This window comes from Bicyclus anynana, chromosome 3 (genome assembly GCF_947172395.1).
Source record: "Bicyclus anynana chromosome 3, ilBicAnyn1.1, whole genome shotgun sequence".
Lineage (NCBI taxonomy): Eukaryota > Metazoa > Arthropoda > Insecta > Lepidoptera > Nymphalidae > Bicyclus > Bicyclus anynana.
In genome coordinates, this window is record NC_069085.1 from 8,091,847 (window position 1) to 8,110,155 (window position 18,309).

Here is an 18,309-nt window from a genome sequence, read left to right on the forward strand (position 1 = left end):
TCGATATTCTTGTGATATAAGATGGAAGTATTGACTAAAATCGATGGTAGGTATGCTTAGATGGTTTGGGCACGTAGAGGGGATGAATTAGAGAAAACCAACGAAAGCCATTTATGAGCGAGGGTGAATGGAAATGTTACAAGGGGAAAGTCAAGGCGAACGATCCAGGACCGTTCGCTTGGACGGATTGTTGACCTGGCCTTTATTGAATTCTCTATCAAGGCCAGATCAACAGTACCCAAAACAGGCGACATGTTGTTATGTGGTGTAGTTATTAGGATTGCTGAGAATCGATGATGCAAGGAAAATATACTCGTATATTATAGGGAGGAAGGAACATAACAAGTGGGATTAGCGAATGATGAATGATATTATTTATTTATGTTGTACTATAGTAGTAGGAACATTAAGGTCACCTGAGACCACCGTTTTCTGTGACGAATTTTCCCTTTGTCTTTCAAGTGGCAGATCATTTTTGTTTTTCCGGGAAGTACCCACGTTAATCGTCCCCCGTAAGGTGCGGGATACTTCTTCGGTGGTCGTACACGGATAATAGTTTGATGTACTTCAGAGGCTGCGTCGTCAATCGTATCCACGAGAAGTTTAACAAACCGATTCACTTGAGAATCGTCGTCGCTGTGATCTGATATTTCAAATGCGTCATCCAAAAATATATGAGCTGAAACACATGGATCAATTTAATCTAAATACTCGTAATCTATTTAAGTAACTAACTATATAACTACTGCCTGCCTACTCTAATTTTTAATAGACTATTTTCTTAAACTGTGTTTAAACTCTAGACTGTATTTTCAAGAACAAAATAATTGTTTTAGTTATTAATAAACAGAAATTGATATAATCAAACAAACTCAAGTAAAAGCCAGGGCACTGAAATAAATCAATAACTTTAATGCGAATTTCAGGTATGTAGGTAGGCACAAAGCACAATGAACGAAAGAAATAATTTAGGTTTTACTTTCGAATTCGTAGTAGTCAGGGTCAACAACACGTAAATATTTCTGGGCGACACGCCGGGCGCACTGATCCTCGTCTAATCGCAAAATAGATTTTAAGAACTCCATCATCTCGTCTTTTGTTTCGTGCCACATAGTGCAGCATGCGTATATTCTGGTGATTTGATCGGACGACTTTATCGTTTTGGGAGAAGATCCAGTATTGTCTGTGTGCACCGAAATTGTTTCGTAATATTCGTCGCCTTTCTCTTTTTCGATTTCTGCTAAATCCTGTAACACGTCAACGAAAATCAATAATAGGGGTCAGACAGATCAGAGTTATTATTCGAGAAAGCTTAAAAATTTCATACAGACATCGCAAACATGTCCTATTTAAAATCAATAGTTATTTTGTAAAGTATGTAGCTGTATAGCTAAAATTTTGATATAAACAAGTGAATAATCCAACATGCAATAGTAGCTAGTTTTACGTTAGGTCTATAAGCTGACCCTAATTTATTGATTGCTTAATACCTACACTGTTACATCAATCAATCAGTAACGAAATCAACTGTAAGTGTTGTATAATGCAATACTATTATGGAAGACATAACAACAACAATACCTCGGTTTTAACGTCTTTTTGGTCATCTCTTTTCCTGTTAAGTGCCATGCTCTGATCAATAAGTAATCCGTTGTACATTGGCAGGACAAACAGTTTTTCAGTAGATGCCAAACGTTCCGCTTTTGGAGTCCAAATATGTAGCGTTATCCACGTCTGTGAAAGTAGCCACAGCAACCATATCCATGCCATTTGTCTTGTAATGAAGTCCCCAAGTGAAAATACTGTAAAGGAATTACATTTAACAACTTGTTCTTTCATTTCATATAGGTTTTACTAAATTTTAAAGCGTAATAAAATTACCTGGTGGACTTTCAAAGAAGAGATAGTCAGGTATTGTACCATGGAATATGCAGTTATCTCCGTTTCTCAGACCGCACGCGGCAATTAAAAAGTTCACGACCAATGGAATTACCAGATTAATTGGGAAGGCATAACTGAATCCTTGAATAAGGATTTTGCAAGCAAACTTTCCAAATATATAGCAAAAGTAGGCTGCGAAAACTTGGATGAGCAGCACATAAAAAGCAGACTTATGTACCGCGGCCACCTCTACTGAGTCTCCTGTGAGAGTGGCGTTAGCAAGATCTGGAATTAGTGTCCCGCCAAGTTGTATTTGAACCTGAAAACAAAGAAATGACGGTAGTTAGCATTTCATAAAAATATTTTCTACAAACGAAATTATATTAAGCCTCAATAACTGGGCTAGTTTAGCTAGTAGAGTCTGACTCAGAGTCGAAAGATTTAGAGTTCAGAGATCCTCGCCTGGTTGTATGATTGTCATTTCCACTACTACAAATAATGTTTGCTTAGTTAGAATGTGAATGTGTATATATGTTTAATATATACTTACCTTTTAAATCTTAATTTATAAAAAAAAATATTACTCACTTCCTCAACCACGATATTATGCGGTCCAAACCCAGGATTGAATAACTGGAAGAACATAGCAGGGTCGTCGCCATCTATCCAGATACTCATAAGGATACAGATCAGAAACAAAATGATCTTCCAAACGGACATGAAACGATAAGTAAAGTATCGTGTGTAATTCAGTTCATCCTTTATTCTTGCTAAGCTCTTTATTATACCTGTGAAAATTTAAAAAAAAACTTGTCACAAAAACTTGAATATGAAAATTCTATTCCATTTTATGGTTGACGTCAAAACCCTTCTTTTTAACCGACTTCCAAAAAGGAGGAGGTTCGAGGACGGCTGTATGTATGTTTTTTTAATGTATGTGTTCCAGCGATATTTCCGTCATTCATGGAACGATTTTGAAAATTCTTTTTTTGTTTAAAAGGGTTTACTTTAATTTTTTAGTTATAAAAGTTTCACAGCTTTCTTACCTATTGGACTCTGCCGTGAAACGTAGTTTTCCCACCATCCCAACGAAATGCAAAGAGCTGATATTGGGATAAGCCAAATAACTGGTTTGTTTTCTAACAGCGGCCAAACTATGAATCCGGTGACTTGTGCGACTATAGCGGCCATGTCGACGATCACTTTCATGAAACGTTTTGTATCACGCGAGCTTCTGGAGAGCAGGCCAAGAATCGCTGGCACAATGCACAGGCAGTTTGTTATCATGGCACCTTTGACCACATCTAATTCTGGTAGTATTTGGAAGAATAACAATCCCATTCCTATTGTGTGCAGCGATTCCGTAATGAAGACCTGAAACATTAAAAAAAAAAATGGGTCACAAATTATAGCATCCAAAATTTGCAAGTATAAATGAATTTTGTCTGAAATCGTGAAGGTTACAATAAAAGTAAAAATGCGCGAAAACATTACTTTTTTATGGTTTTAAAGTAATAGATTGACTGCTGCCTATGTGGGTGCGAAACATGAGCTGCTTAGTTCAAGTCCTGGGTCGGTCTATAAAATACTTGTACTTCATTGCAAGAAATTCTTAGCAGCCCAGTGAAGAAGGTGTTTCATGCACATTAGTCATTAAAATTAACATCTGATCGTAATTCTAAGCCTGCCAAGCCGCATTGGAGTGACTTGGTGGGTCTAACTTGACTACAAATTTCCTAGGCCTGACGTGGACCATTAGAGGCTGATGATGATGATCGAGCTGATTGATAATAGAGCAATACTCACCACTATAAATTGTACAGTAGTGGGCCTTTTCGATGTCTTGAAGAAACATATTCTAACCGATCGTATTAGCGTTCCTATTTCTGGGATGGCATAAGCCGCCAGGATAGCCCACATCCACGCTACCCGCTCCTCGTCTGGCAGACTGACTATAAATTGTTTATCTCTACCTGAAATTAAATAAAAAGCATTTTTAGAGGAAATCTAAAAGCTTCTTTTGCAGCACAATTATATCTAATACATTTTCGACCAGTTGCTTATTTAAGTTATATCCAAGGTAGAACAAAATACAAACCAATGATCGAAATGTACATTGATGTACAAGGTTATGCGTTGCAGTTCCTACTACTTAGCACTTAAATAATGACTCGCGGTTCACATATTGTAAAACAATTGCAAGTTTTTTTTTGCGCAAAACTAGCCAAATATTCATCGCATAGATTAGTTGATATTGGGACATGTAGGAACCATAAAAAAAGTAAATTAAAGTAGTAAATCTTACCTAAATTTCTATTACAATAAGCTAGCCGTTTGTCTTTCTTGATTTGTGAGGTCATAAAAAGCACAGTGCCCTTAGCTATCACGCCAGAACCCAGCACGACTATGAAGGTGATGGTGTACGCCAACACTTTGAGAATCCGGACTGTGAACTCCAGGCAGACCTGATTCTCCATCGACCCACTCTCCTGCTTCGGGGGAAACTCTCTGAAGACGTCCCATCCTTTTGTTTCTTGTACTGTTCTTTGGCTGAAAAAGAGAAACATGTTATTTAGAGAATTAGCTTAGAAAAACTTTTCGTGATGGATAATGTAGGTGGGTATGCAGTAAGGCCTAAAGTATAGAGTATTTTGTAATTCCTATTGAAGTTATAATTATTAGCTCAGCTTAGCTATACCAAGTCGGTTTGAATTTTAACGTAAGGGTGACGTGACAGCATAAAGGCAATTATGTGTATAAATAAATGTACCTCAGCATAGCAGAAACGAATTGTCCATTTAATAATATAGGGAAGGCGTGTGCCATCGAATCCCGTTTACCAAAAACCGGTGCTTAGCAATCACTTACAGAGAGGTAATAATTTATTATCTACCATGTTTCTGATGTGCCTAGACTTAGCCAAGCTAGATATTGTTTGATTGCATAGTTTTTTCCTAACATACAAATTACATAGTGACCATTAGGTACGTGGTAATTGTCGTCAATATTATATCAAGATAAACAACTTTCACACGCGACCGTGACGAGAAAATGTTTTGTGGAGTCGTTATACTTCCTTCCTTTAAATTTCCGGTAATGATATTGATAATAAATTATTGATGACCTCATAATGTAGGTATTAATACGTATAAACTTACATTTGAAAAGACCTTTTTTTATTCTTATTAATAAATTCCGGACAACATTTATGCAAAGTTCATCTTTGCGAATAATAACACAAAAAATAACAGTAGGTAGACAGTTACGAGTATACTAGGGGTTAAAATGTATGGGTTTTGTACTACTTGTAATGTTTCTTTAAAAAACATCTTCTATTTTTGAAAATGGAACGGCGATGTTTTCGGTAGAGTTCATAGAAGAAATAAAAAAAACTGGTGCTATTTTATTCCCACTCAATTTTTTTTTACAAGTTAATTCAATATTATTTGAATAAAAACTAAGGTAAGGTAATTGCATAGCAAAATATGATCTACATTTTATACAAAGTCAGGGTCGGTTCTATAAAAACTGCATAGAAAGCTGTTACAATGGTCGAGTGTTTCAACATCGCGTTCTCGATTAGCCACTGTAGTGTTGTGTCAAAGGATTTACGTAAGGTATGGAGGTACAATATAATTTCAGTGTTGCGTGTATTACGAACAGTTTGTAAGTCTGTACAGCCCCAAAGATGTGGTAAGTTGCAAAGTACGATAGATATTATCTCTTTGAGGAAGAACTTTTGAAAAGTTCATCTGCTGGAATTCACCATGGCCTCAAACAGAGTGCGTTTTGTCAACGTCCTCTCTTAATGAAGAGTTTCACAAGATAGATAGGTACCGCATGTAAGTACGTATAGGTTTCAGCATTTTTATTGCAGCAGCATGTGTTTGAGTCTTAGGAACAGCTCAACTCGCCGACTCCCGAAATCCAAGCTTAGTTACGACGGTTCATACATAGGTTGGTTATAATCAGATCTTTCATTTACTTTATAAAATAGGTACGTATACAAATTTCCAAATTTTAAAGTACAAAAAAAGGGACAGGTATTCAAAATTTGTAACTTTTATACAGTAGTAGGTACGTACTGTACAAAAGTACCTACTGCATACCTATTTGAAGCGATGACGGTTACTGGATGCCTTTATAAAATTAGAAAGTTATACGTATTGATGTCGACATTTAGTATATTATTGTATTCAAGTAAGACTAATTGGATCCATTTAAAATGTACGATCATAAATATTTTTTTTAAGATTTCATTTCAAAACCAGATTTCTGATAGAAACCTTAGTTTCCATCAGAAATCCGACCTACTGAAATGAATTCATTTATTTACTGAGTAAGTAAGCGCCTACAACATTATTTATTTAAAACTTTGGTACCGCATTTTAAAATTTAACTACATAAGTATTTTAACATGTGGAATATCTTCTTTTCGCTTATCCGCTAAGCTCATGAAAACTAACACATTTCTCTAAACACACCAGAGAACGAATAACGAGAGTAAGGAAAATTCATATCTCTAGTTAACTTTCTAAAGCAAAAATGTTTGACTATACCTGTATATGCTACAATAGTTACTGTAAATCGAATTATTATTGTTGGCAGCGTAAATTAGTTCTCCGTCCACATCTTGCTTTTCATAATAAGTCCTGCGGTCGTGATCACTCATGATGTATCACCAAACATACAATACACTATTGCCACACATAACTGGTTGTATCACGATAGAACTGGTAGAAGTAACAAGGGACAAGTGTTCCCTGTCAGTATTATTCAATAACTCATTGTTTTAATCAATCGAGGACAGACAACGGTGCGATCGCAATAGACACTGGTTGTGGCGGCACGCGTCCAGTAAAGGAGTCGCTGTGTGGCGTGGATGGACAAAATGGGAATATTAATTTTTTGATTTTCGCAATTGTAAATTATCATCATTAAAACATTTAAGCACGTACGTATTCGACCTTATACGCTTGTGTGTGAAGTAGTGGTAGAGCTCCTAATGACAGAGTAGAGCAGAGGATAGTACTACCGCCAATATTGTATGTCATAGCATCATTGATGTGTATCTAAGGGATAGCTATTGTTGCTCATGAAATAACAAACACATGGTGACACCTATTCATCATAATATTCATCAACAGTTTGCCTCTGTTTACAACTTTCAGTCTTTGTACCTACGAGTCAATAGAGACAAAAAAAAACATATATTTTGCATTTACCTACACTTGAAATTTTTATTCATAATTTCATACTTTAGCAATTAATTATAAATATTGCATATTTAAATAATCGTGAAAATTTGAGCAATAAAAATGTTTTCATAGAAACAATTTTGTCCAATGTTTTCTAAACACACACCAGTGTGCGAAGAGTTCTTCGTTCTGCGGCAGTGGGCACGTGAAATTATATCGCTTCGCTAATTATATTATTAGATATAGCAACCCACCGCGCTTATGTGGAACCGAGAGAAATTAAAATTTCTTTTGAAAATTAAATTTATTAGGACAGCTTCAACAGCTCCTAGGTTAAGGGCCTAATCAAATCCGATAGGTTTTGGGATTTATGTCCACTCACTCCTAGCGCAAGCTTTTCACTTTGGAGAAAAAAAAGGTTTAGGTATATAATAATTATTTTGTTTTAAAAAGTTATGAGTAGGTAGTTTGGTGCCAATTTAATATTCCGTTTCAAAAAAAGAAAAAAAAAAGTATACCATTCTTTCTTAAAAAGTACAAAACCTAAACAAAACTGCAAGATTTAGATATTATTGACTGCTTGTCAGTATTACTTATCAGAGATTCATATTGTGCTGATTTAAAAATACTTAAATTTAAGAATATTTGTAGAGGTGAACCGCTTAAACCACTGGGCAGGATTCGGGAAACTTCGCGATATCTTTTCGTCCAAAATTCCTTAATCCATGAAGACAAAAGTCTTCCAACAGTGCGTGATGCCAGTGATGACTTATAGTTCCGAGACTTGATCGCTAGTTATGGGCCTCATAAGAAGGCTCATAGTCAGACAGTAGGAGATGGAACGAGCTATACTAGAATATCTATCTTTACTGCGTGATCGAATCAGAAATGAGGAGATTCGTAGAAGAACCAAAGTCACCGACATAGCTCAACTTAGGGAGTCGCGAAGCTTAAGTGGCAATGGGCTATGCACATAGTCCGAAGAGCTGATGGACGTTGGAATCCCAAGGTGCTGGAATAAGCGTAGTGTTGGTGGACCTCCCACCAGGTGGACTGACGACATCAAACGAGTCTTAGGAGTTCGCTGGATGTAGGAGGCTCAGGAATTCATTGATAAGAATCGGTAAACTATTAAATAATATACTTATCAATTACTAGCGGATGCCCGCGATTCCTTGAATTTCTGTTAAAGTATCACAACAGCCAAATCGGTTTGAAAGCCGCAGCGTAAAGGAGGAACAAACATACACACACACTTTCGCCATTATAATATTAGTGTGATAAGATTATTCAATCATTCTACGTACTTCTACAATACAACAAAGACATTTTAATCAAAAGATTCAACGCAATAAAAAAAGATCTTGACCTTCCCAAAATCACGATCCTGACCGTTTACAACAGCAGCCTACCTCAGTAGGTAACACCTAATGTCTATTCTGTGCCTGTATATCGTCATCAAAGACTGTCTGCTACTCTATAATAATCTGTATGCAAATGGACATAAGGTTCTGTTTTGTATGGCGGTATAATACCGCTACGTAAACCCTGTCTCCACAGCTCACGAAAACTTGCGAAACGCGTGCATAAGTAGAGTTCTTATGCCTTACACGGTGTAAATGTTAGACATGCCCAATAAATAAAATTCATGTTTAAAAAAGTACCTGCACACCACATAGTGGCATAAGTGAAGCTTTAAAATAAGCTGAATATTTACTATAGGTATTTACTATACTATAGGTATATAATTAATTTCATTCTTTAAAATATCAGTCAGATCTGTATCTAACCTGAGACTGTAAGTTGAGACTGATTTCAAAGAATAGACAGGAGTCAAATCTCAGATCTTCCAGACATAAGTACCTACTTTGTTTTTTGAAAAGCACAGTATAACTGTACCAGGTGAAAAAGATAAGTAAAAATAAGACTAACTTGGTTTACCTTTAAACACAGTTTCAAATTATAAACAGTACCGAATATTATATTTTTGAGTACGTAAAGTATCCTATAATTTGAAGCTGTGGGATCCTACCATAAAGTTATTTAAAGTTAACTTACGAGATACTTACTATATTAGGCTGCATAGGCAGTTAACATCAGTTATGATAAAGGTCTAAAAATTCAATAAAATATATTACAAATGTTTTGCGAAAAAATATGCTTACAAACTACTGTTAAATATTTGAAGTAAAAGTTTGTATTGGAAAAGTGATTAGTATGCGAAACATCTTCTCAAACTCACGTCCGAAGTTCAGCGGTCAATGACCATGTCAAAAGCAACGCATGCACTCTCTTTTACGCATCCACTCACAATATGTATATGTATATAACTTTGTCGTTTTAAGCTTTCTTATAACGTCATTTTTGTTACATATACAATAAAATACAGCTGACTGTTTTGGCTGACTAGAATATGAATCTCAAGGAATAAAATTAATAAAACCTAACTTATTTAGCTTAAATCTTTTAAAGCTTGATAATGATGACACGTAGTTATTGAAATGTTGCGAACTTAACCGAATTCGGAGAAAGAAGGTATTACGTTTATCTAGACTAATTAATATTAGTCTAGATAAATGAAAGAAAAGAAGAAAGAAAAAAAATACCTTCTTTCTTTCTAGAGGTAAAGTTTGCAAGGTTGTCCCCTACAATATCCTAAGAACCGGTTTTGAAAATTCTTTTATCAATAAAAAGCCACGTTTGAAAAATGTTGCCACTTCTAAGCAGTTGGATTGAATTTCCAAAAATCTTTCCTCACCTATCGTGTAAAGAGTAGACTTGTACTTTTATGCATTATGTGCCCATATGAACATTTTCATGGTTCTAATAGTATAATCCATTCCAAATTTCAGCCAATTCGCTTAAGTAGCTGCAGCGCAAAGGAGGAACAAACATACACACTCACGCACACAACACACATACACACAAACAACACACATACACACAAACAACACACATACACACAAACACACAAACTTTCGCCTTTATAATATTAGTGTGATAAAATGTACAATGCAGGCCATGCAATAAAGTCAATCAAATGGTTAGTTTTTGTGAGTATCTTAAGTGTTTTAAGCCTGTATTTCCACAGGAGCGAAAATTACGCGATAAAAATACGGATAAAACCGCGAGGCGTATGTTAGTTCGGGATAAAGTTGAAAGAAAAGGTACTAATATAGAGACGTGTCTAAAAATATATCGAAGAGAATGTTTACGAACAAAAATAAATCTAAAACAGCTAGGCCAGACCCGTTGTGATCTAATATTCCCTCCACGTACAGCCTCGTACTCAGTATGTAGGTACACTTTACAAATGAAAATTATCATGCAATTATACTACTTATTTACATTCAAATAAACTTTAATTTTGTTTGGTTGTTTCCAATTTTCAACTACCATATCTGTAAAACTGGTGCGAGCGATGGCTGCTAATATAAATTCTACAAATGACAATTTATTTAAATATGTATTTATTAATTAAAGTTCCTGGAATGCGATATACTTATATTTTCCTACTTAGGTATACAACGACTCTGTATTACTTTTATAAAATGGTTTACTAGTATTTACTGTATTCAGATTTCTTATGCATAAGAGTAGTGATATTCTGTAACGATATTTTTATAACTCGACAGTGTAAGCTTTGGATTCGTCTATATCTCTCTATCTCTTTATCAGGCATTCGACAGAGAAATAGAAACAAATTCAAAACTCACAATGCCGTTTTATAAAACCATCTTTACAGAATAACGACAAGTCACCGAAGTTTAAACACAATACGGCTAATGGGTTTGAAACATAAAGAACTAATATACAATAGGACATGGGCAAATAAATGTCAGTAACAGTGATTTAGACAAACAGTCCACGTCAGTAGGCAGTACTTAGTTATGTCACGACCATCTAAAAGGTTATTCTCTTATCCCATAAAAACAGTATCTTTTTGAAATGAAAATGAAACCTTTCAGATGTGTTAATGGAAGTAACATTATGTAGTTAGAGACATGAAATCGTTACAAAACAATCGCGTTTCGCGTCAAAGTTAGTTAGGATTCGATTTAAAAAAATATATTTTTTCAAAAAACACGGAAATGCCCAACCGATTATTTTCTAAATTATCGAGTGAATAAGAAGTGGATAACTAAGACATTACTGTACGCGCGGAAGAAGTGGGGCGCAAAAATGTGGCGCACTCGATCGAAAGTTGTGTCGTCAGAGTTGACAACCTTGGCATTTGAGCGGGTTCCGGGCAACCGCGCTGAGTGAGCTGACCGAACGACCGACCTCTAGCCGCTTATAAACCTATGAGCGATACCTACGCCATTGTTATTTTAGACCTAAGTTTAATCCGAAGACAAAAAGTGAATAGGCGCTTCAAAATAAATCATTCAAGGTTAGACGACTTTTCCAATCTGTGACTCTTATCAGTTAAGATTACAAATACTTTTATAAGGAACGACTGTGATAAACTTCGGTTAATTATGTGTAAGTTACCTGGGTACATTCGGGAAGATTTCTGACTTAAAAACTTATGTTCGTAGCATAATAATTCAATTAAGAATAATGTAAGCTCAAAATCGGTAGTAAAGCCTCTGTAAATAGCCAAATTTGACATTTCAAAAGTTTTTGAAAACTTGAAATAAAGACATTTTCAATTAAGGGCAAATTCTGTTGTCAACGGTTATATTGGTTTTGTTTTAAAGTGTCTTAATATTTAAGAGGAATTCATTTTAAAATGTTGTCTAGAACCACTTCCCTATAAAAAGCCTAGACCATAATATATGAAACCTGTTTCGTAGAACATATTCTTAGTAATAATTGTACATCAATATACATATATATACAATCATTGCTTAGTTTAGTTTTCATTGATGACCTAAAAGGTTTTTATTAGCCTTAATATACTTTGCTAACTAGTTCACAAGTAGGTGATTAAAACCACACCTCTTAATAATCCTGTCTTATCAGCAAAGAGTTGCGATAGCTCAGCTTCTGAGGAATGCCACAGCAGTGATGCTACCTGTTCTGACCCACATATTTCCGATATTTCTAAAGACCACTCACACAAGTGTGTAGTCAATGGGAATTTAATGCCTATCGAGGTGATCGCGTGATGCATCCACTACAATTTTACGTTACGATGATTCCTAAGTCTATTGAGTCATATAATGTATATTTTATTATATGCGAACGGCAATGACATTATGTTTTGCTCGTATAGCTGTCTACCAGTTATATTAAAATCTACGAAGGTAAAATTTTAAATGTCTTTTTGTTTAAACAAGCTCGACTACAGCGCATTCTGCCTATAGGTGTTTTTGTTAACAAGACATTTTTATAAACAGTTTTTATAAATAATGTTTTTCAATATTGAGTAATGTTCTAAGATCCGGCATAAAGTATATACCTATACACTCATCTGTTATTTATTTGGGATAAGAAATGTCTATATAATATATAAATATCTAATATGTCAAATGAAAGCTTATTTTATGCTTAATTTTAGTGTATAAACTTGCCTTTGATTTGTTTCCCAGATTTTGTATGGAAAATATGTTTGGCCGCAATTTTACTAGGCAACCTATTTGTAATGTGTCAATATTTTCTATCATTTCGTTATTTTCGCAAATCAATTACTGATGAGGGTATATATTTCTTACGCCAGATCTCGTACTATAATGTCTATAAACGGGTTTTATTTATTATTATTAATTTATTAATGTGAGTGTAACTTCCATCTATGTTAGAAAAAGTGAAAATATCCATATTGACCTTAGAAAAACTTGTAGTGCGTGACTAGAAATGTGAACACAATGATATCATGCAATCGATGTTTACTCGTAGGTACATAATCATAATAATGTACCTACAAGAAAAAAGATAATAAGGAAGTATTGCAAACTTAAAGGACATGCCTCGAAATCTATAAAATGCCTCCTTTTAATTTATACTTTGATTTTGATATATTTTTAACTAGCAGACGCCCGCGACTTCATCCGCGTGAAATGAAGGTTTTCACAAATCACGCGAGAACCAAGGTTATTTCCGCTTCGTCCGTTTTCCAAAAAACAGACAGCAGAAATAAATAAAAACAGGTTTTAGTATCGTGTAAATAACTAAAAACAAATGAGCAAATAGTTATTTAGAAATCACAGACAAATACTTGATAATATAAAATAATGGGCATTGATTAATTTTTTTTTTATTTTATTGCCTAGCTCTTACTCGTCTAGATAAAACTTGACAGGTTTTACTATATATGTGTATTTACGTGAATTTTAAATTGGACACAACTAGGTAGGTAGCTATTTCTATGTTAATAATTGGGCACAAGGTTAGTCAACTATTGCACTAAAGTTAGGGAGAATAACTCGTACATAGATATAAAGATAATGAATGGATTTCTTAACACATTCCACTAACACAATAAATTACATTAGCAGTGGCTATGAAAAGTTCTCATAAAGTGTAAGTGAGCGGTGGGTGGGTAGTAATTGTCCCTGTCGCAACTTAATTACCTACTCCTTCCTTTAATGAATAATACTTAATACTAAAATGGCACATTTATGTGGTTACAAACGATAAAATAAAAAACATGCGCCTAAAATCTTGAAAATCTTGTTATTTTTGAGGATGGTTAAAATATTAAGTAACTATTATTTATATGCATATTATAAGTATTTGTGTGTAGGTATTGCATGCTTTGCTATATCCTTTTTGTGGGTGTAGGTAAAATATCTATACAAGAGGGCTAATCTTTGGAACTACAGAACCGACTTTGAAATTTTTTTTACCCCGTAAAAGCCTCGTTATTTATGAGTGTCATAGATTATATTTTATCCCCGTATTCCCACGTGAACGGGATTAAATAAACAAGAATGAATACGCATATTATAGGCAATAGACCATATTATCTACACTTACCATCAGGTAAGATCATGGTCAATCTTGCCAAGTGTAGATCTTGCATAAAAAATACAATGCCTATTTAAATACTAACCTGCCGCCATAAGTGTCATTGGCCAGCGGCAACAGCTCATCGTCCGAGTTGTCGCTCATTTCGTCCCGCCGCGACTTCCCCCCTGAAGCCGCCATGCTGGATTACTGAAACAATACAAACAACACTTATTATTTAGTCAACTACATAAATATCTTAACGGATTTAAATAATAATTAGCCGTAACTATTAAATTTAAATAATAAGTACTATAGCGCTATCATTTACTACATCGATGTTATTAAAATTTTAACAATGTGAGTTTTAAATTAGTCTCTTTCTCTCACTACCTCCAGTTTCATGTTAGAAAAAGAGTTATAAAGGCGAGTCTGAAACTGTAAAAACTTGAACATCAACTAAACACATCGTTACAGAATAGCGTTCCTGTTCAGGTTTTATAATGTTGGCTATACGAGTAAGCTCATAGCCTCATAGCAGTAGTAATATTAACACAGAAGTCAGAAAATACTAGTTAAACAGTACTACATCGTTAAATAACATGGAACTAATGTTTTACATACAAGTACTTCAATGTTTTGTAAACCATGATATAACGAACGCGTTGAAGTCTTTTGTACCGCGTGTTTTGTAACGTGATGATTGTAATTAATTGTTATTTACCCGTAGAACATAAGTTTTGATCAATATTATATTTAACAGAATACCCGTGACAAAGCGTACCTATGCAAAAGTAAGTAACTAAGGTCTTTTATAGTATCACTCAGGATATAATTTATGCCTATCATTTTAAATATTGGTCGCAAAATGCAACCTTTGTCGTTGAAAATCTTGAAACCTGTTTATCAAATATTTTAAGACGTGTAATATGTTTGTGATACATTTATTCGTTACAGATTTATGATGTTGATATTCCAATTCAGTGAGTGGCAAAAAGTTTATACAAAACTCGATTAGGAATAAAATATGTACATATAATAAGAATAATCATGAAAAATGATGCGAATAATTTGTGATAGGATCTTCAAACTACGAGTATACTCAAAGCTGCGGGCAGTATTGTACAGAGGATGATATTTTAAAATTTTATGGACACACCTACTTAGTAAGTAAATAAGTTCATAACGTAATCTAGTTTAATCTAAAAAGGTAAAGTTTATGAGGTTGTAATCTCTGGATCTACTGAACCGGTTTTGAAAGATCTTTTACCAAAGCTAAGTTATTTATGAGTGTCATACGTTATATTTCATCCTATAGGTTCTTCATAATTCAATCAAATGGGTGAGATTAAAACTAAAAAACATTAAAAAATACATTCAAATCTGTCAAGCCGTTGTAACAATAGCTATATATTTTTAAAGATAAATCAAATATTTAAAAGACTGTCATGCAGTACAAATATAACTGTATGTTTTTATCTGAGAGCCGGATAGCTTAGTTAATGTGACATCTGCCATCGATTCGCACCTCTAACGTTTCAGTTATGTGAATTTTAGAAAAAATAAACGTGTCACAAACGATGAAGGAAAAACATCGTGAGAAAACCTGCATTCCTGAGAATTCCCTGGAGAAAGTCTGCCAATCCTCATTAGGCCAATGTGGTGGACTATTAGCTTAACCCCTCTCATTTTAAGAGGAGACTCGTGCTCAACCGTTAGCTGAATATGGGATCATAATGATGATGATGATGATGTTTTATTAGAATGTCGATGTTCTGAACCCAAGTGGTTTATTCAACATTTCATTGTGGTTATCCTGTTATTGTAGGTCATGTTTTTTTTAACTCAATATAATTGCAGGGATTAAAGATTTATATGATATAAGTAATTGTAGTAGTTTTCCGAAAAGTTACTTGAAAATTCTTACAATAAAAAAAACTAAATCTTTGAATAAATCAAACATTAGCACTTCTTTAATATAGTGTAATTAAATGATTTCCTTAATTTAAATCAAAATGACCTTAAAAACGGATTTGAATTCATAAATTCATATAATAATATATAAACACATTATATACATTATACGTGCTCTGTCTTTACGCGATAAACTTCTATACGGATTTTCATGTGGTTTATACCAATTGATAGAGTAATTGTCGAGGAAGGTTTTGGAATATGACCATAAAGTTGGTGGAAGTGTTGGAAAAGTCAAGCTGCCTGCAACTTTCATCGTAAACGTTTCCTAATCCATTGGAGATATAATAAACATGCATCTCTTATTCTCTTATCTTTTATCTTACAGAAAGTCTACATTTGCCTTTTATAGACTATTATTTTATTGTACGTAGGTAAAATGAAAGTTTAGGTACATCGATTTTCTTGCAGACAAAGTCGCGAAAGTTCTCTAGCAATAAACATTGCAATGTTTTTTTTATTATTTGTATAGAATAGTTCGGAGGCGCAGGGCGCGGCGCCGCTCCCAAGGTCAGCGACTTCGCGCCCGCCGCACAATAAACGTTTACTCTATTCTCTACCGAATATACTGCATAGATATAAGCTACTGGGAAACAAAGAACCCATAAATGTAAGCGATATAGTCATTGTTATTTCCACTTTTATACAGTATTGTGGACCGAGTGATTCCACAACTACAGTTAACGATATATTTTTTTTTTATATTTACCAAAGTTGAATTGTTGGTATTGGTATTGGTATTATTATAACGGATATTAAATTTCCTTTCCAAGATCCAAGTCTGTGTTGGAAATGAATACAACAATAGCCCAAAATACGAGAATCGAATCAGAAAATTGAGAAGTTAATATACCTATTTGAGGTTTGATTATTACCTACACGAACGATTGAATCCTAACTTCATCTTAAATTCATAAGCACTTTTAAAAATTTATTATTAAATAATATATTAGGATACATTGTAAATTTAGAAAAATAAACTAAGCTTAGCTTTAGTAGGTTATATATCATTCACTGTAAATATTGACGGAACAATGGACGGTGTACCTGAAAACCACTTACGAGTAACAGTTTTAACAATAAATTATTTCAAGAGCTTCCCGAACCCTGCAAATATTTATAACGAAGATTGGGGCACAAATAAGTACAAATATGGTAGTAGTAGATTTTTATGATATCTGTCGCAAAGATTAAAATAAATACACATAAACAAATAAATGAGAAAGTAGCGTGAAAGTCGTACAAATTACATGTAGTTTTCGTTTTATTTTCATTGATTTGCTATATTTTAGAATTTTACAGCATAAAGTAGAATGCATTTTATGCAACATAATTCTTTGAAGTTGCACGAGTGAAGTGAAGGTTAGGCAATAGTGTTTTGAGTGATTAATTCGATTTTTTCACTGGACTTTATCAAAAGTTTTGGCAAGGTTGCCTTTGAGTAAGGCAAAGGCAACCTTACCAACTAAGGCTTGACTAACATGACTTGATTATGGACCGAATGACGAACAATGATGAACGATAGACTATATTTGACCACTTACACCTTAATGCGGCAAATTATTAGGTAAAAAAAATATTACTTGAGAGCTGGCTATTAGCAAAAAGTCCGACGCCATAATGAAAAACAAATAGATACCTAAATTATCATGGAATTTAGTCATAAGAAGAGCATTTCCGGCGTCTACTCTTGTGCTCTACGTAAGTAAGTAGGTACGTTTAGTGAACAGCTGTTTTGTTTTTGTTGCTTTTAAAATTAAACACCTATGTTATGATCAAATAACATTTACTTGATAAACTAGTAAACAACTTACTACTTGATGATCAATTACCTCTTTACCTCTATTTTTAGATCTGTACGTTTTAAAAACTTGAATTGCTTACATAAAGAATGTATTATTTTATCTTTTATCACACAGTACAGTTTTCTTTTACCTTAATTCATGGATCGATTATACATATATTTACTTATATCTTAATGGCATTAGTAATAAAACTAAGATAACAAGTTATAAGCCTAAGAAGTGATAAGAGTTAGCAGCGGTTGAGATGCTTTTCAGTTTTCCGCAATTTTTCAAGATTTTCAACACTTGTATTGTAACAACCGAAACCAAATCTGCATAAAGTGTCTTTAGAACTTATTAACTAGTCTGAGTATTTACATCTTGAAAACCAAGTAACGCATTTGTTAAGTCATATTTAACAATAAAAATACCTCTTACGGAAAACAGAGAAAATCTACATTTTGAATAATTCTTGCTACATATCACGTTATGTAGAAAAGAGGAAAATGGAGTATAATATTTAAAAGAGGAAAAGTAGCATTTTTTGGTTTTTTAAAGATATTTGCTTTATCTATTAG

The 18,309-nt window shown here is 34.0% G+C and overlaps 1 protein-coding gene across 2 annotated transcripts in view; it reads right to left on the bottom strand.

The window, feature by feature from the left end:
* Positions 1 to 18,309, bottom strand: part of LOC112044902 (chitin synthase chs-2) — a 32,019-nt gene that overhangs the window by 6,946 nt on the left and 6,764 nt on the right. For both annotated transcript variants that reach the window (XM_024080907.2, XM_024080906.2), the window contains exons 2-10: positions 14,080 to 14,183; positions 4,187 to 4,431; positions 3,688 to 3,854; positions 2,928 to 3,255; positions 2,470 to 2,669; positions 1,882 to 2,200; positions 1,582 to 1,802; positions 980 to 1,247; positions 417 to 679 (exon numbers count right to left, since the gene is read on the bottom strand). In XM_024080907.2, coding sequence (XP_023936675.1) covers positions 417 to 679; positions 980 to 1,247; positions 1,582 to 1,802; positions 1,882 to 2,200; positions 2,470 to 2,669; positions 2,928 to 3,255; positions 3,688 to 3,854; positions 4,187 to 4,431; positions 14,080 to 14,174 — 2,106 coding nt within the window. In that variant the 5' untranslated portion in view covers positions 14,175 to 14,183. The remainder of the gene's footprint in view (positions 1 to 416; positions 680 to 979; positions 1,248 to 1,581; positions 1,803 to 1,881; positions 2,201 to 2,469; positions 2,670 to 2,927; positions 3,256 to 3,687; positions 3,855 to 4,186; positions 4,432 to 14,079; positions 14,184 to 18,309) is intronic.